Source organism: Panulirus ornatus, chromosome 19, assembly GCF_036320965.1.
Source record: "Panulirus ornatus isolate Po-2019 chromosome 19, ASM3632096v1, whole genome shotgun sequence".
NCBI classification, from domain to species: domain Eukaryota; kingdom Metazoa; phylum Arthropoda; class Malacostraca; order Decapoda; family Palinuridae; genus Panulirus; species Panulirus ornatus.
Window position 1 is genome coordinate 63,136,020 of NC_092242.1, and position 19,370 is coordinate 63,155,389.

Below are 19,370 nucleotides of genomic sequence, written 5' to 3' on the forward strand. Positions count from 1 at the left end.
TGACGTGGTATTGGTTGTGGGTTATGGTGTCATCAGTTAGCCATTATAGGAGATAGGAAGGTTGTCAGGCGTTTTAGAAATAGAGACAGGAAGATAACTTGCCATGGTATTGAGACAAGATCTTCTGATATATATATATATATATATGAGATAGGGACTTCCTCTTCCATTGAACGTCAGAGATAGACAGAAACTTTTCCTTGAGTGTTATCTGCGCTGGTGCCTGTCGAGCCACGAGGGGCCTCAAGCGTCCACCTTCCCTCATGTGCCAGTCATTACGTTGCTCTGTACCACCAGCCGTTGGTGTGTGCTCATTCGTGTACGCCAGAGATGCTGCTCCTCTGCCCGAGGCTCACAGACTGTGGTGACCGTAGGCCGTCGATACGTGAGTAGGTCATGGGTACACTCATCGCTCAGAAGTATGAGGTCATGGTAAGCACCTCTGTGTCTGCCAGGGAATGACGGGGGCAGCGTGGAGCATCACTGATGCAATGTCTCCTCTCCTCCCTCCCAGTACCTCTCCTCACCTCCCTCATTCCACTTCTCCCTCCCTCCCTCTACTTCTCCTCAGCTCCCTCCTTCCACCTCTCCTCCCTCCCACTACCCCTCCTCACCTCCCTCCTTCCACTTCTCCCTCCCTCCCTCTACCTCTCCTAAGCTCCCTCCTTCCACCTTTCCTCCCCGCCACTACCTCTCCTCACCTCCCTCCTTCCACCTCTTCTCCCTCCTTCTACCTCACCTCAGCTCCCTTCTTCCACCTTTCCTCCCTCCCTCCCTCCTTTCGTCTCTCCTCTCCTTGCGTCTCTCCTCCCTCCCTCCTTCCACCTCTCCTTCCTCCCTCCACCTCTCCTCCCTCCCTCCACCTCGCCTCCCTCCCTCCCTCTCTCCTCCCTGGTTGTGTGCTTTACCTCAGAGCCGGTAAAATGCCTCTTGGGATAATACCCGCCATCGCTCTTCCCTGGAAAGTGAATATCATGTCTCGTCTGAGGTCCGATATTGCCCTCAGTCAGACGCCTTCTGACTCACTCTTGAAGTCCTTCCCTTTGTCCTGCCCCGCGTGTGTGTGTGTGTGTGTGTGTGTGTGTGTAGTGGCTGGGCACGGGTCCTCCCGTGGTGACAGCCTGCTGCCGGTACTTGAGGGAGGCGATTCCATATGATCACACGCCACTGTAGCTCTAACATCACGCAGGAGTTAAATTTAATGTTGGGGTGAAAGACAAAAAGATTGTAAAGGAAAAGGTGGACGAACATAGTTTCTGGTGTGAGTATGAGTGTTTTTATGTGTCCCAGTGTGGCGGGATGACACCACGTGTGTGAGTGTGTGTGTGTGTGTGGGGGGGGCAGAATGAGGCCAGGTGTGTGTGTGTGTGTGTGTGTGTGTGTGTGTGTGTGTGTGTGTGTGTGTGTGTGTGAGTGGTTGGGTGGGTGTGGGAGAAAGATAAGAATTTGTGGTGTGGGTTAGGAGTGAAGACATACACTCACACACACACACACACACACACACACACACACACACACACACACACACACACACACACACACAACAACAAACAACAACAACAACAACAACAAAATCGTCATCCTCTTGGTCGCCTCCAAGAACAGCATGAACCACCACAACACCACGAACACCGCCATCACCACCACAGTCAACATCAGCTTCACACACACACACACCCACAACACCAGAAGAAGATCAGCTGCCCCGTAACTATAACCACAGTAGCAACAACATTGATAACAACCCCACCACCCCACGTCCTCAGACCTAGCCTGACTGCCGTGCTACACCTCACCAAGTACCCGGGTTGCGAAGGAGGGAGTGTGGGGACCTGGTCCTACAGCCGGATGTCGTGCCTTTTGCTGTGCACTACTCACCTCGGGAGGGAAGGGGTCATGGGGGCTCGGGAGGAACGTTGTTCATGGAAGCCTCCCGTGACACAGGAGGGAGAGGCGTATTCATGGTAGCCTCCCATGAGAGAAACTCACCATATTCTCCTGTGTTAACCGCTGCAACATAAATTGGAGATGCATGGCTGGGTCGCCCTGTGTCTCCCAGCCAAGCTTCCTCGAGGAAACATCATATAACAAAGGGTCGTACCGTCGCGCTCAAGGGTCGTACCGTCTCGCTCAAGGGTCGTATCGTCTCGCTTAAAGGTCGTACAGACTCGCTTAAGGGTCGTACCGTCGCGCTCAAGGGTCGTACCGTCGCGCTCAAGGGTCGTACTGTCTCGCTTAAAGGTCGTACCTACTCGCTCAAGGGTCGTACCGTCGCACTGTCAAGGGTCGTACCGATGTCCTTCAGAGGCCAGAAGGACCGTCCTCAGGTCGTAGGACTTAAGGTGTCCTATTGCAGTGACGGCAACTGTTCACCTCCTTCGTGACCCCAGCAGACGAGGCGTGACCTTTCGTCCCCTCGTGTGTGACACCCTCCCTCCGCTGATGATTTCCCCCCCCCTCGCCAGAAATAACCTATTATGGGGTAAGGTGTGTGTGTGTGTGCGTGTGTGTGTGTGTGTGTGCGGGAGCGATGAATCGTTATTTCTGCAAGAGTAACGATAGGAGTAACGAGCTTCGTTCACAAAGGTTGCGACATAGTGGCAGGGAAGGTCGTCGGGCTGCCAGACGATGAAAGGTCAGGGGAACTTTGGGCTTGGTTGGGGGTCGGGGGAGGAGGAATGAAGGGGTCAGAGGTCATATGCTCTGGACTGAGTGGTGAGGGAACGGGGAGGGAAGAGAAAACGCTAGATTGTAGGAGGGAGTACTCAGTAGTGGACAGTAAGTAGGGCTGGGGGCGTAGCGCTAACCGCAGGAGAATCTATAGAGTGGCGAAGAATGAGATCTTGTGAGTTACGCGTTGGTAAGTGTTAAGGGTTGAGATGGAGTGACTGTATGTTTGGGGGGACTGAAAGACAGCAGCCCATGTGTGTGGGTGAGGGTGAGGGAGAGAGGGAAGACGTCCACCTGGGGCAGAAGGAATGACACTTGGCAGCCACTGATGGGCGGGCGGGCTGGCTCCCTGTGCAGCAGCCGTCGCCTCCCTATACCCAGGCGGGTGGATGGATAACCCTGGTGACCCGCCTCCCTGCTCGGTGGCTGTCTATCGCCCTACTATCCACCCAGAGTGGAGAACAGAGTGACAGATAGGTAAGGATAGAAAGAAAAAGAAGGAAATAGATTAATGGAGGTAGAGTCTTTAAGGAGGGTTTCGAAGGCTTTGGACAAGTGGAGAGGTGAGAGGGGTAGGGAGAGGAATCGGACGATGGTTTAAAGGAGCTATGGAGAGAGCGATCGTGTGGAGAGAGAGAGAGAGAGACGCTGAGGGAAACGTGGGTTGAGAGTAAGACGGTTTGGAAGCTCATCTGCCTTCGAGGCAGACACACAGGCTTCAGTACCGCCACCAGCAACAACAGCCTGCACACACACACACACACACACACACACACACACACACACACACACACACACACACACACACACACACACACACAGAGGACCTCAGCCAGCTCAAGTTGCCCAGAGTTTTAAAGATTTCAAGTACTTTGCTACTACGCCGCCATGTTCATTTAAGTTAATGACTTAACGACGGTAATTAGTGTGTTGGTTCCCCCCCCCCCCCCCCCGCGCGGAGCGAGGAGTGCGTGTGGTCGTTTGTTGAGGTGGGTTCGGTTCCAGTGGGCAGTCTGTGTAGTCTTGGTGGGGGAGGGTGGATGAGGTTGGTCGGGGCGGGGAGGTGAGGTGGAATTGCCTCCACTGTGTTCAATTTGTGTTGGAGATGCAGGCGAGGTTCATGCCACTCCTCCCTCGTGTGTGTGTGTGTGTGTGTATGTGTGTGTGTTGACGGGATGGGAGAGATAGATCATAAATGAGAGAGAGAGAGAGAGAGAGAGAGAGAGAGAGAGAGAGAGAGAGAGAGAGAGAGGAACTAGGATGTGTGAGAGGGGAGGAGAGGTGCCTTCCCATATTATCTTTCTCAGTTGCAGAAACTTCCTCATACTCTCTCTCTCTCTCTCTCTCTCTCTCTCTCTCTCTCTCTCTCTCTCTCTCTCTCTCTCTCTCTCTCTCTCTTCTCTCTCTGTACCCTAATCCTTTGGAAGGAGGGGGGAGGAGGAGGGGTGGAAGGCTGGAGGGGACCATGCCTCCTCCACCCGACCCTCCCCGTAATTTAGGCAACATTCCTGGTGTTATTGCAACCATATATTCCCCCCAATTTTTCCCCGGTGGAATGAAAGAAAAAAGGGAAGTTAACAAAGCCCCGGGAGGCTGTAGGTGTGTGTGTGTGTGTGTGTGTGTGTGTGTGTGTGTGTGTGTGTGTGTGTGTGTGCGTGTGTGTGTGTGTGTGAGGCAGGTCAGGTATGCGGGTCATAACTATGCCTTGCGGGAGGAAGTTAAGAAATGGTGCAGGACGACTCCCGATGCCTTGATATCCATACTGAAGATACCATCCCTTTGTAGAGATTCCCTGGGAGGAGGTGCCATCACGCCCGCCGACCATACCTACCACGCCTGCGCACGGCTTCCCCCCTCCACTCGGTCACCACCACCACCACCACCCCATAGTTGTGGCCTCAACCCCCACATCACCGTCCCGACCTGACCTTCCCCTCTCACCTTCCTCTCATTCTGACACCCTCCAATCGTGTCTGTTGCGACGCCTCACCACCTCCTGTTATGGGTCGTAACCCCTCCATCCTTCCGTCACCCCTTGTTATGAATCTTTGCCTTACCCTCCTCCCCTGTTGCGACACTCACCCACCACCACCCCCTTGATATGAATCATCATCACCCCCCCCCCCTATTATGAATTTTCACCACCCCCTGCTATGGATCTTAAACTCCCCTCCATTATGTCTTTATACCACCCTCATTGCGACACTCACCACCCATTATTATGGATCTCCGCCACCTCCTCACGTCGCAACCCTCCTCCGACACATGTCGTGAGGACGCACAGTGGGGCAGTGGCCACTACAGAGGAGCCAGAGGTACTTGGAAGCTATTGTGTCTGACTGTGTGTGGGTGACACCTCCTGACCCGTCCACCTGACCACTCCACCTAACTTGGCCTGCTCCACCTAGCAGCACCAGAACATCCCTCCTCCGTACTGACCACCATCTGCAACTCGCTTATAAGGTCACACTGAGAATACTGTGGGGGTTGAAATGAACCCATCAGAACTCGCTAGAAGAACCACCTTACCCTTTGAACTCGCTAGGAGGACCACCTTACCTTCAGAACTCGCTAGTAGGACCACCTCACCTTCAGAACTCGTTAGGAGGACCACCTCACCGTCACAGTCGGCTGCAGTGAAACCATCATGGGTGTGGCCAGGTGACGGAGCTGTTCCCTCCAACACAGACAGACGTTCGTCGTCTGCTCCTGGGCGGCAGAGGCTCGTGTGTGTCCCCTCTCTCTCTCTCTCTCTCTCTCTCTCTCTCTCTCTCTCTCTCTCTCTCTCTCTCTCTCTCTCTCTCTCTCTCTCTCTCTCTCACCACCATAACTTGCGTCACCCCCTAAGTTCATGGCTATCCTCTCCTTCCCCACCCCACCCCCTATCTTCCTCTCCTCCTCCTCCCACCCCACCGGGCGCTCCATCATCTATCGCTCTCCCACCAGCCATTTCCACGTCAACTTCTCCTCCTCCAAAGTTATCTCCAGTTCAGAGCGTCCTGCGACTTGGGGCATCTCCCCCTCCCTGTAATTCAGGACCTCAGAGCAGGTAATGCCTCAGCTCACTGCTCACACACACACACACACACACACACACACACACACACACACACATATATATATATATATATATATATATATATATATATATATATATATATATATATATATATATGTGTGTGTGTGTGTGTGTGTGTGTGTGTGTGTGTGTGTGTATTTATATATATTTTTTTTTTTTTTTTTCAAACTATTCGCCATTTCCCGCGTTAGCGAGGTAGCGTTAAGAACAGAGAACTGGACCACTGAGGGAATATCCTCACCTGGCCCCCTTCTCTGTTCCTTCTTTTGGAAAATTAAAAAAAATTGAGAGGGGAGGATTTCCAGCCCCCCGCTCCCTCCCCTTTTAGTCGCCTTCTACGACATGCAGGGAATACGTGGGAAGTATTCTTTCTCCCCTATCCCCAGGGATATATATATATATATATATATATATATATATATATATATATATATATATATATATATATATATATATATATATATAATAGCCTCTGGTTTCGGTACAGTTAATGATTGGAAGTGAGGAAATAAGGCCATTGTTCGTTTTATTTTTTTAATGCCGCCTCGTTAACGCGGGAGAGGCAATTAGGTTTGGTTATATATATATATATATATATATATATATATATATATATATATATATATATATATATATATATATGGATATAGATAGATTGATAGATAGATATAGATAGAAAGAGATATAGATATATAGATAAGGGGCGGCTCTCTCTCTCTCTCTCTCTCTCTCTCTCTCTCTCTCTCTCTCTCTCTCTCTCTCTCTCTCTCTCTCTCTCTCTCTCTCTCTCTCTCTCTAGGCCCGTGACCAGCGCCTGATCCATCCACTCCCAGTTGGTAAGCAGTCTCTCTCTCCCCTTCCCCTTCCTCTCCCCTCCCCCTCCCCTCCCTTCCATTCGCCATCCAGGGCAGCATAGAAAACGGAAACCCCTCATCCTGGATCGTCCTAGTTTACCTTTATGGAATACGTAAACTCCATCTGGGTTATACCCTCATAGAATTTTGACCTGACGTGGCTAGGGTGGGGAGTAACTCGGGGTCTCAGGGAGTTAAGTTGACTGGGAACGTCAAAGGGAAAGTTACGAAGGCATGTTGTGTGTTTACATTCTATTTGTGTGAAGTTAGCGAGCACGAGTGTGGGGTGTGAGGGGCCCCGTGTTGGAGTTAGTGTCGCCACTTGTTGCATGCGAGTTCACCCATTCTCCTCTCCCGTCATGGGCGGGAGAGAAGGCATCTGTCTCTCCCCCCTCCCAGCATGGGACTTATCCTTCCCTTCCCCCTTTCCACCATGGGAGGCGATCTTATCCCTCCTCCTCCTCCTCCTCTCCCCTACGGGCGTCGCATCCTCCCCAACCCTCCCAGCCGTGGGAGACGGTCGGCTGGTAATTGAAACGTAGGGAAACAATTCCTTAGATTTATGTGGCCAGGCTTTGCCTCCCCTCCTCCTCCTCCTCCTCCTCCTCCTCCTCCCACCCGTCTGTTTATCTTCGTCCTGAGATGGGGGAGCAAGATGGAGCATTTCCTCATACGGGTTGTGGGGAAAGGACACAAGAGAAGGGTAGGTAGTAGCCAGGAGGGCTGTAGACCAGGTGGATGAGGTGGTGTGTGTGTGTGTGTGTGTGTGTGTGTGTGTGTGTGTGTGTGTGGTAGAAGGTGTTATTGTGGCCAGTGGTTGCGACCTGACCCGGAGTGTGGTGTAGACTTGCTCTCGTGAGTCTGGTACTGCCCCACCTCCGTGAGCCAGACCGACCCTGAGAAGCGTTGGACGACCAGGTCGGTACAGTTGATGAGCGTCCGCCCAGGTCTGCAGGGGTCGACGGTGGAAAGCGCGCGAGGGGAATGCATACAGCAAGAGGGCCTTCGTCCCTCCCGAGGTTGGTAGGGACAACAGGAGGTAGATACAACACACGACGACCACCGTAGTGTGTGTGTGTGTGTGTGTGCAGACGGTAGAAGAACAGGTAGATACAACACACGACGACCATCGTAGTGTGTGTGTGTGTGCAGACGGTAGAAGAACAGGTAGATACAACACACGACGACCACCGTAGTGTGTGTGTGTGTGTGTGTGTGTGTGTGTGCAGACGGTAGAAGAGCAGGTAGATACAACACACGACCACCACAGTACGTAGTGTGTGTGCAGACGGTAGAAGAACAGGTAGATGATTAAAGAGGAACACTGGCAAACTTTTTGTACATACAGAGGCGCACATAACGTCAGAGGCAGCATTGAAGCGATGTATTCATGCGCCTTCGTTCTCATACGCATTGGTGATGTTTGCCTACCTTCTTTCCCCTCCCCCCTGAGTTGGTGTGTCCATTACTGTGGCTGGAATCAGACGTGTTGTTGTTGTTGTTGTTGTTGTTTGTTTTTCATGTCGTAATAGGTCAAGACTGCCGAAACCTGCGATCGTTTTGAGTACCTGTGTTAGATGATTCTCTCTCTCTCTCTCTCTCTCTCTCTCTCTCTCTCTCTCTCTCTCTCTCTCTCTCTCTCTCTCTCTCTCTCTCTCTCTCTCTCTCTCTCTCTCTCCACACACACACACACATTGCACAAGTATCGGTCCTTGGTGTGTGCATAATGATGCGGTCCATACAGGGTGTGTTTTTAAGCCTTGTATACTAACAAGTTTGTATTGTCAGTGGCGGCTGTTTGTGTTGTCAGTGGCGGCTGTTTGCGTTGTCAGTGGCGGCTGTTTTGCGTGTGTTTGATTTTGTTGGTGTGTTACGAGAGAGAGAGAGAGAGAGAGAGAGAGAGAGAGAGAGAGAGAGAGAGAGAGAGAGAGAGAGAGAGAGAGATTATATATGATATGTACCATTGTCTTTACTCCTTTTGTATGTCCGTACGTACACATCCTAGCCTAAGCCAGGTATCCCATTTATCGACCAGCCCCGACGGAAGGATGAACGTCTGGGTTAGATGTAAAGCTGAGTTCCACGCCCAGGATTCGAACCCATGCGGTCCGAACCCGGGCTGGCCCATGCTGACTCGTGCTAAGTAACGCTAACCACTGCACCACGTGGGGCCCGTGTGCGTGTGTATATGTGTATGTTGTACATGGGAAGGTTGGTGTAGCACGGGAAACTTTTCTGGGATATTGTTTCATGACTTGCGTGGTTACGTCCCTAATCAAATATGATTCCTTCCTGTAGAAACAACAGATATAGAAAGAAAAAATAACAATTTCCAGTAGAAGGATAACTGTATTAGAGATGGTGCTTCGAATGGTGAGGACAGTGACCACTTCTGCCAGTGTGATTTATATGTAAACATTACCAGGACTTTGCCTTACAGAGATATATATATATAAAGAGAGAGAGAGAGTGAACTTCACACACAGTATAATGTGAGTGTGTTGTTGTGTCTAGATCATCGTCATCATCATCATCAGCTGCAGCAGGTGACGTTGAAGCCAAGCTATGATATGACCGGCGCACTGGGCCTGAGACAGATGTGTCTGACCGTCGGGACGCCAGTATGGCCAGGTGAGGAATGGGAGGCGCGGCGGCTGTCGTGTCGGACGGGTGGCGTGTGAGACGGCAGGCGCGTGACGGGGGCGCGGGGCGGGCGTGGTGAGCGAGGCCAGGATGGTGGCCGGGGGCGTGCAGAGCGTGGAGGAGGGATCGCTCTACGCCACCCACCCGTCCTACTACCCGCAGTTCTACTCCACGCTCCTCCCGCCCGCGCCACCCGGGTCATACTCCTCCTCCAACTACTCCTCCTCCACCTACTCCTCCTCGGGCCAGTCCTCGGACTGCTCCTGGCTCAGGCAGGAAGGCGTGAGCGTCCCGTCCCCGCCCGGGAGCCGCGCGCGCCACCCCCGCTGCACCTGCCCGTCGCCCGAGTCCCTGCGGCGGGCGCGACGCGCCCTGGCTGCGCGTCGGGTGCGTGCCTGGCGGGACCCGCGGTGCACGTGCCCAAGCCCCCCGGGGAGCCGCGATGCCAGCCCCTGGAGTGGCACTTCACCCTCGCCTCCCTCAACCTCCCCGCCCCCGCGCCACCCCCGCTGCACCTGCCCCGACCCCGACGCTACCTCGCAGAGGCTGGCCGCCCCGAGACGGGCGCGCTCAGCGCGCGACCTCCGCTGCACGTGTTCCAACAGTAGCACCACTCCCCCGCCCTCCACGCCCGCGCGGGAGCCACGCTGCACCTGCCCGCCACACGCGCAGCCTCAACAGCAGCAGCAGCAGCAACAACAACAACAACAGCAACAGCAGCAGCAGCAGACTGGGAGGCGATCTTCCAAGGGTCGGCTGGTTCACGCCGTCCTCCTGAACTACCCAGGCAGCACCGCCATCAGCACCGACCACGGCGACTTCGTCAGGCTGTCCGACTCCCCGGCCAAGATCACCGAGACCCCGACGTTGCCCAGGGCCCGCGGCGGGAAGGACAAGAAGGCCAGGGCGAAGGAGAAGGTCAAGGGCGGGAAGGGCGAGGATGAGGTGGAGGGTGAGGGTTGTGGTGAGGGTGAGGGGGCTGAGGGCCAGCCCTCCTCCCCTGCCCGCCGCGTCAAAGACAAGCTCTGCCACCTGGGACATAAGGTGGTGAGCGGCGTGGCGGCCCTCACCGCCGCTCGACCCCACAACAAAGAAAACGAGGCGCGGGTGTGTCACTGCGAGGGCGCCGCCGGCGGTGGGATGCTGCGGGGCCGCACGCCGGGGGTCGTCACCAGAGTCTTGCCGCCGCCCACGCCCGCTGAACCCCAGCAGCAGCAGCAGCAGGAGGGCCAAGACAAACTGGACGAGAAGGCGTCCACAGGTAGCGACGGCTCCTTCCCCGTGGAAGATCTACCTCAGCCAATCATCGAGGACCTGTGCTCCCCGCTGGGCGGGGTGCCACCCCTGACTCCGCCGGAGCAGGTCTTCACCCCAGTCATCCGGGAGAACTTGCTGCATCACCCACTAACGCGGCAGCTGGTCAGCATGGCCAGCGACGCCCTCCTCTACTCCCCCAGCAGTATCACCCCGCCCCTGGCACCCGACCGTGGCTATGCCCCGGCACGCCTCAACGTGGCAGCGGGGAATCTGAGAGACCTGCAGAAACTCAGCGCCTCCCACGGACACCTAGACTCTAGCGAGGCTGCCTCCCTCAGTAGGACCAGGTCCCTAGAGCTGTACGTGAAGGACCTGGCTGAACGTGCCGCCGGCAGGCAAGAACCCTCGTTCGCGCTGGGCGGATCCGCGTCGCACCTGGGGGCGGCGGCGGTGGCCGCCGCCGCGGCACGCCACGCCGACACACACCGCTTCACCAAGAAGCTCCTGCCGCAGTCGTCGCTGCTGGGGGCCATGGAGACGAGCGAGATCGGGCTGCACTTCTCCACACCGTGCATCACGTCGGGCAGCAGCACCTGCTTCACCACCACACACAACACCAAGGTGTCCAGCTCGGTGGAGGAGGTTAGCGAGACCGCCAGTGGGCCGGACTACGAGAACGTGGTCTTCCACAACTCGGGTCGCTACGTGATGCTAAGCAAGAGGCTCCTGGACAAATGGCAGCTCTCGTACGAGGCCTGTCTGCCCCCGGACCAATTCCTCACAGAAAACGACGGGGCATCGGCCAGTGTAGAAAATGTGGCGCCAGTCACGACTGTGACAGAAAACGGGCAGGTATCGAACGCGTTGCCTTTTGATGATCGAGAATCAGACGACGTTGCCTTAACCCAGCGGCCCTCCTCCGCCGTGCCACTTATCGCCCCCACCTACACGTCCTTGAGCCACGCGGCTTCCACCCTCACACCCCCTCCACCGTACATGCCAACCCCCCTCCCTTCCCCACACACACCCACTCCTTCTTCCGCCTATTCCCCGACTCATTCCACCCACACACCTCCCCCCTCCGCCTCTTCCACCAGCCTCTCCCGGTCCCCTACTTGGCTCCTGCCTTCTTCCACACGGAGCGCCTCATCCACCCACACCCCCTCCTCTTCCTCCTCCACCTTCACCATCCCGCGCACCTCCTCTCCCCTGCCCTCCCCTTCCACCACGCTCCACCAGCTGGCCACCCAGCACGTGGGTGGATTAATGGACTCGGTGGCTGGGAACCTGAGGAGCCAGACTCCAGAGGGTAGCCCGAGGGAGAGACACGAATGCCACACGCTGGGCAGGAAGAAGGAGAACGTCTGGCTCCTGAAGGGCCACCAGCCCACCACACGTCTGAGGCGTCACAGCGACGTCACCACCACCTACCGCAGGAACGGAGGAGGTAAGGTCACGACGCCGCGCCCCCGCCACGGACGGGGCAGGTCGGGTTACGACCCCACCCAGGACAGGGAGGGGGTAAGGGTTGCGACCCTGCCAAGGACGGGGGGAGGTAAGGATACGACTTCGCCACGGACGAGGGGGAGGTAAGGTAACAGACGTGACGGTAGGGCCACAACCTCACCACGGACGAACGGACAGGTAAGGTCACGGCTCATCACGTACGGGTCCTAAAATGCCACGGCACACCACGGAAGGGCAGGTAAGGTCACGACCTCGCCACGGATGGGCAGGGAAGGTCACGACCTCACCACGGACACGGTGAGGGTGGTAAAGGTCGTCACGACCACTGGTGTAGGTCACATGTCCTTGATGAAGGTAAGGTTTGAATTTCATCTCAATGATTTGCATGATATTCATTGCCTGCATGCATTGCTCTCTCTCTCTCTCTCTCTCTCTCTCTCTCTCTCTCTCTCTCTCTCTCTCTCTCTCTCTCTCTCTCTCTCTCTCTCTCTCTCTCTCTCTCTCGTGTTAGAGAGAGAGAGAGAGAGAGAGAGAGAGAGAGAGAGAGAGAGAGAGAGAGAGAGTTGTATTTCACTCTCCGTTATTCTCTTTTTCTGTGCATCTGTTTCCAGCGTATCTATGAGTGTAACCTTACCTGCAGACGATAGCGAGCGTGAGTGACGTATCGATGACCCGTAGACCTTAGCTAACATGTGTGTAACTTAGCAGTATATTGACAGTAACATATGTGTAACTTACCAGTATATAGACTGTAGCTAACATATGTGTAACTTAGCAGTATATAGACAGTAAGTAACATGTGTGTAACTTAGCAATATATGGACAGTAACATATGTGTAACTTGGCAACATATAGACAGTAACATATGTGTAACTTGGCAGTGAATTGATAGGAAACATTTACATAGCTTGTCTATCAATAAAAGCCAACATCTATATAGCTTGACTAGAAATAATACCACAGCATTTCTATAACTTGCCCATAAATAATAGTCAGTATTTACATTTATAGTTTCAGGGACTGTGGTATAGCTATTGTTTCATTATTCTGCTACCACACCGTCCATCTCGTATGTGGCTATTGTTTTATCTTGTGTCTCCATGACTTCGTCTTTTGTTTATATAATGTGACGTCTGGTGTTCGACCTTTTGTTCGGAGTGTGACTTGTGGCGTTTGTCTTTTGTTTATTCTGTGACTTCTGACATCTACTGTTCGACTTTTGTTTGTATATATATATATATATATATATATATATATATATATATATATATATATATATATATATATATATATATATATATATATTTAACGTCTGAAGTTTGGCTTTTGTTTGTGGTACAACTAACGACTCTTATTTTTGCTGTGTTTCAGGTGAGTGGTGGAGACGTGGACTTCAGAATGTGACAGGTAAATATATGACTTATTTTGGTTCTGCACAACCAACAAGCACCACACCTGCCTGGCCAACCAGCACCACATCTGTCCTACACATGTGCCCACCAGCACCACACATGCCTGGCCAACCAGCACCACACCCCTCCTACACATCTATCCAACAGCACACCTGTCCTACACAGCTGTCCACCAGCACCACACCTGTCTCTGTGTACTTGACCACCGGCACTGCACCTGCCCCTCCACACTTCGCCACCACCACACCCGTCTTATTAATCTTGCACCACCCACCACACCTTCATCCCCACCACTCCTGTCTAGCACACCTGTATCTGTCCCACACCAGCTGCATGGCTCAGCACCAGTGTGTGTGTGTGTGTGTCAGTCCGTCACACTCTGGACCTGCACACAGTTATGCTTTCCCCCCTTCCTCCCTCCCTCCCCCGACTGTCTGTCTGCCTCGTTCTCTCCACTTCATAACCACCTCTCTCCCTCTCACCACCCTCCCCCTTCCCCCATCGTTATCACCATGGTAAGTGGAGCTAACTGTTTGTTTGTCCTGTGTCCCTCAACAGGCTTATCATGGACGATTTGTTCCTCATCTACTGATAATTGATGTCATTTAAAGTATATATATATATATATATATATATATATATATATATATATATATATATATATATATATATATATATATATATATATTCTTTTTTTCTGGTGTCCAGCCGTGTGGTTGAGACGCCCTCCAAGTCCCTGAGTTTATCCGTTGCTCGACACCTCTTGGGCTACAGTCAAGGGTCAGGGGTCGTGGCTTGGGTCAAAGGGTCATAGTTACAGTCAAGGGTCAGGGGTCATGGCTTGGGTCAAAGGGTCATAGTTACAGTCAAGGGTCAGGGGTCATAGATACAGTCAAGGGTCAAGGGGTCGTGCCTAGGGTCAAAGGGTCATAGTTACAGTCAAGGGTCAGGGGTCATAGATACAGCCAAGGGTCAAGGGGTCGTGGCTAGGCTCAAGGAGGGATGGGGAAGGGAGGTCATAGCTACTACAGTCAAGTGGTCAAGGGTCATAGCAAGCGGCCAAGGGTCAGGTCAGAGGTGTAGGGTACACAGGAAGGTGTAGGAGACCACACCTCCCCCCTCACACCACAGGTATATGTTATACTGATGTTTACTCGAAAAAAAAACCCTGAATTATAATAATTAGTTGAATCACGGATAATTGTCAGAGGAGGATGCTGAATATGCAGGAGGCGACGCCTGCCCCACGGGGGGAGACACGACACACCCTCACCCACCCTCATCCAGCCTCACCCACCCTCATCCAGCCTCACCCACCCTCACCCACCCTCATCCAGCCTCGCCCTGTAACCAAGCCAGCCCTCAGGGTGACGGGTTTTTTTTTTTTTTAATCGTCTTTTTCTTTTTTTTATGGGACGATGAAAAGAAATGATGGAAACCACCGCTCTCTCTCTCTCTCTCTCTCTCTCTCTCTCTCTCTCTCTCTCTCTCTCTCTCTCTCTCTCTCTCTCTCTCTCTCTCTCTCTCTCTCTCTCTCTCTCTCTCACACACACACACACACACACACACACACACACACACACACACGTGTGTGTGTACCTCCTCTAACTAAGCGAAGTAGAGGGCTTGCTACAGCTGCAGCTGGGGGCTGCTGCTGCTGCTGCTGCTGCTCAAGCTGAAGCTGCTCTCGCGATAGTCTATTGAGAGTAATCTTATTAGAATACCCCCTCCCACCACCTTTCAACCCTCCCCCCCCCAAAAAAAAAAATGGTGTCGTGTGGTTTTGCATGATCCTGCCTCGCGAAATTCATTTTTGATTTCTGCGGAATATATTCGCCACGGCGAGAGAGAGAGAGAGAGAGAGAGAGAGAGAGAGAGAGAGAGAGAGAGAGAGAGAGAGAGAGAGACTGGGTCGGGTGTTGCACGAGCGGGGCGCGCGCGCAGCCGGGGGGGGAGGGGGAGGGGGGTTTTGTTTGAATATTATTTGCATTTGCCTGGGCTGACTAGCGTGGTGGAGATTACTTAATGTTGTGTGTGTGTGTGTGTGTGTGTGTGTGTGTGTGTGGGGGGGAGGGCGGGCGCCTTACTATCCCAGCCACACACACACACACACACACACACACACACACACACACACACACACACACACACACACACACCTCAGTGTGGTGGTGGTGGTGGTGGAGGGAGGGAAGACCACAGTCAGCAGATGCAATTTGATGGATCAGATCTTCCTCGTCTACCACACTGTTAGTATGACCCCGTGCATCCTCAGGTGAAGGACCTCTTCCATGCCTTTTCCTCTAGTGAAGAACCTCTTCCTTTCCTCCTGTGAAGGACCTCTTCTAAGCCCTTTCCTCCAGTGAAGGACCTCTTCTAAGCCCTTTCCTCTAGAGAAGAATCTCTTCTAAGCCCTTTCCTCCTGTGAAGGACCCCTTCCAAGCCCTTTTCTCCTGTGAGGGACGTCTTTCAAGCCCTTTTCTCCTGTGAGGGACGTCTTTCAAGCCCCTTTCCTCCTGTGAAGGACCTCTTCCAAGCCCTTTCCTCCATCACTGCAAAGAAGAAAAGACAGAATCCTTTGCAATCAAGGCTAAAGGATTCCCTCCCCACCACCCCAACCCTCCTCCTCCAGTGGTTCGCCTTCTACCACAGCGGTGAACCCTGTCAGACGTCAGCGCTGCTGAGACAGATGTCACCCTCACCCCCCTCTTCCCTCACCCCTTCCCCGGATGCGGCTTAGGTCAAGCCAGAAGGGAAGAGGTCAGCTGGAAGCAATTGGATATCGCCAGAGTTCAACAATAGGGCATCATTAGGGTCGTGCTCTGAGGCGTGTCCCATCCTTGTGGGATGATCCCGTCCCACCGAGAATGGCATAGCGGTGAGATTACGTCCTCCTGGGATGTTGTGTCTCTGTGGGATTATCCCGTCCCAGTGGTGGTGGGATCTCGAGACTCAGTGCATTGCCCCTAGAGGGGTTCTGTAGGTACAGTTTGAAGTCATTTGTGTGACGTGTTGCATGAGGGCCATGAAGTCTGCGAAGTTCCTTGGGGTGGGTTTGAAGTCATTTCTGTGACGTGTTGCATGCGAAGTTCCTTTGGAGGAGGGTTTGGGGGAGGACGTGTCTCTCACGCCACAGTTATGATGAATCACCTCCGGCACTTGAGTTGATATTTGGGTTGGCTCTCCTTGGCCTTCAGTGAAGTCTGGTATGAGAACGCCCCAGACCATGGCCGTCAGACACCGTTCGATTCCAGTTTATATGTGTGTGTGTGTGTGTGTGTGTGTGTGTGTGTGTGTCTGTGTGTGTGTGTGTCGGATTTCGGCCGCGGTGGTGCTTAATTGTTTCTTTGTTTCGTTTTTTTTCCCCCAGTGAGGTTGAGTTAGGCTTTTTTTTCCCCCCTCAGTGGCATATCTTTCCCCCTTTGGTTTCCCAGTGGGGGTTTCTCTTCTCTATGGTGTGTTTCCTGTGATGCTATTTCCTTCTCGTGACTCGATACATTTGTCCCTGAATCTTGAGGGTCTTTGGGCATTATCGTCCTCTGGGAGTTAAGTGTATGCGCCACAGGCCGTCAGGTCTCATGACTGCAATTTCTACCATCGTTTCCACACGGTTGAAAAATGCTGGTGTGTCTGCCTGTTGTCGCACTTGAACCTCCGTTGCTCGCGTTCTGGGATCTCAGTCACCCCACCTGTGAAGAAGGCCTACTCTGGGTGTAACCAACATTTGTTTACCCTCTCTAAGTATAGTTATATATTTCGTTAGTCTTCCGCCTACTTAATCCAGCTGTGTACAGGTCTCGGGGAGAACTTGACGTCTCGTCTGGAGGCGCTACTCTCCTCACCTCCTCGCCCTTGAAACCCTGTATGCAGGCGGGGGAGGGGATGATGACGTACGCCACAAAGAATGGTCAGCCTCGACTCGGGGGTGAGTTCGGAGGTCCTTCGTTTTCTCCCAAGAGGTTCTTTCTTCTCTCTCTCTCTCTCTCTCTCTCTCTCTCTCTCTCTCTCTCTCTCTCTCTCTCTCTCTCTCTCTCTCTCTCTCATCTGCGCGCTGGTCATAGTTAATGGTCAAGTGTGACCGTCTTTTTAGCGCCCTGATTCTACATGTAGCATATAATGCCTCCCGCTGTGCTGACCATATAGCAGAAGTTATCTGAGCGGGAGTGAACTCCATCGTGTCTCTCTCTCTCTCTCTCTCTCTCTCTCTCTCTCTCTCTCTCTCTCTCTCTCTCTCTCTCTCTCTCTCTCTTAGTAAATCCTCATCCCACAGTCGTGGTGTGATTGCCGTAGTTCTTGATGCTTCGGCGCGCTTCAGGGATCAGAACATATCAGGCCATGGCACTCTTCTTCCCCTCCCATGGTTCGCGGGAGGCCATACTTTACGCCTGGAATCATTTGCGGACGCATTGTTTGTCACGTCCGTAAGCACACTTCAGGAGAGAGAGAGAGAGAGAGAGAGAGAGAGAGAGAGAGAGAGAGAGAGAGAGAGAGAGAGAGAGAGAGAGAAAGGATGCGGATTTGGCTTCTCCCGCGTACGAATGTAGTGGCTCTGTGGTCCTTAAGCCAAGACCATCTCCCGGGAGAGAGAGAGAGAGAGAGAGAGAGAGAGAGAGAGAGAGAGAGGGGACTAGTACGGAAAATTCTACGGATTCTTTTATTTTTCAAAAAAAAAATATATATAAGTATATTTTACGGTGCTGTTTTACCAAATTTATTCGACATGAATATTGATTTCCTCATCAGTATGCACGGACAGGTAACGTAATTTATCTCTCCCCCCCAAACCCCCTCACCCGCGCCCCCAGAGCCGCTCACTGTATGGGGGAGGAGGTCCAGCTAGGTCGCCGATGGCTATCTCTCGGTACACCGGAGCGTCGCCCCGGAGCTCGGTTGTACGGGTGTGTGTGTGTGTGTGTGTGTGTGTGTGTGGATTGAGGTGGTAATGCGACGTGAGGTGGTGGTGATGAGGCGTGAGGCGAGAGCGACGAGACATGAGAGAGTCATGAGACGATCCTGTAAGAGCATTATAGCATTATAGTGGTCCCCACGTACATGCTGCGTGTCTTAGGAGGCGACTAGATAGGCGTGGGAGCGAAGGGGAAGGTGAGGGAAGGGGAGGGAGGAAACCCTCCCTCCCCTCCGCTCACCCTCCTGTATTATCACTTTCAAAAAAAAAAAAAAAAAAATACCACTGAAGAAACCTAAAAAATGCGAGGATTTTTTTTCTCCTTTTTTTTTTTGCTTTTGAAGGTTCAGCCGTCTGTTTCTGGCGCTACCTCGTTAGGGAGGGAAAAAAAAGAGGAATGTGGAAATTTCCAGTGTATTGGATGGCTCGTCAGTACTACAATTAGAGCATCGTCATGATTAATGAAGTAGTTACATTGTTATTACTGTACATATATCATGTGTGTGTGTGTGTGTGTGTGTGTGTGTGTGTGTGTGTGTGTGTAGGTGTGTGTGTGTGTGTGTGTGTGTGTGTCTGTGTGTCTGTGTGTTTGTGTGTATGTATGTGTGTATGTAGGTGTGTGTGTGCGTGTGTATGTGTGTATGTAGGTGTGTGTGTGTGTGTGTGTGTGTGTGTGTGTGTGTGTGTGTGTGTGTGTGTGTGTGTGTGTGCCACATTTTTGTGTGATGACTACCTGCCCTACACCTACATGCATATTTTCATGATATCACTGAACAAATTAGATTGCATATAAATTAGATCTCTAAACATATGACTGAAATATGAATGTGATTCTGAAAAATCATTTTGTTCCTGTATGTCGGTATAGGGTTGATACGCTCTCTCTCTCTCTCTCTCTCTCTCTCTCTCTCTCTCTCTCTCTCTCTCTCTCTCTCTCTCTCTCTCTCTCTCTCTCTCTCAGATATGAATATTTGATGACGATGTTTCACCGTTCATGGAACCGTAGGTCGAATCGTAGAATCACCCTGGAACGAATCATACCAATCGCTGTGAAAGATTCGGAGAATCGCGTTCGAGCTGAC

The 19,370-nt window shown here is 52.6% G+C and overlaps 1 protein-coding gene across 30 annotated transcripts in view; it reads left to right on the forward strand.

The window, feature by feature from the left end:
• The window catches only part of LOC139755581 (uncharacterized), an 887,125-nt gene that overhangs the window by 564,409 nt on the left and 303,346 nt on the right, over positions 1-19,370 (forward strand). For 20 of the 30 annotated variants that reach the window (XM_071674063.1, XM_071674071.1, XM_071674089.1 and 17 more), the window contains one exon: positions 13,342-13,377. The exons of 7 other annotated variants lie outside the window; for them this stretch is intronic. In XM_071674063.1, coding sequence (XP_071530164.1) covers positions 13,342-13,377 — 36 coding nt within the window. Of the gene's footprint in view, positions 1-8,901; positions 11,951-13,341; positions 13,378-19,370 lie in introns of all 30 variants that reach the window. 3 more of the 30 variants (XM_071674095.1, XM_071674092.1, XM_071674093.1) reach the window with 2 other exon arrangements.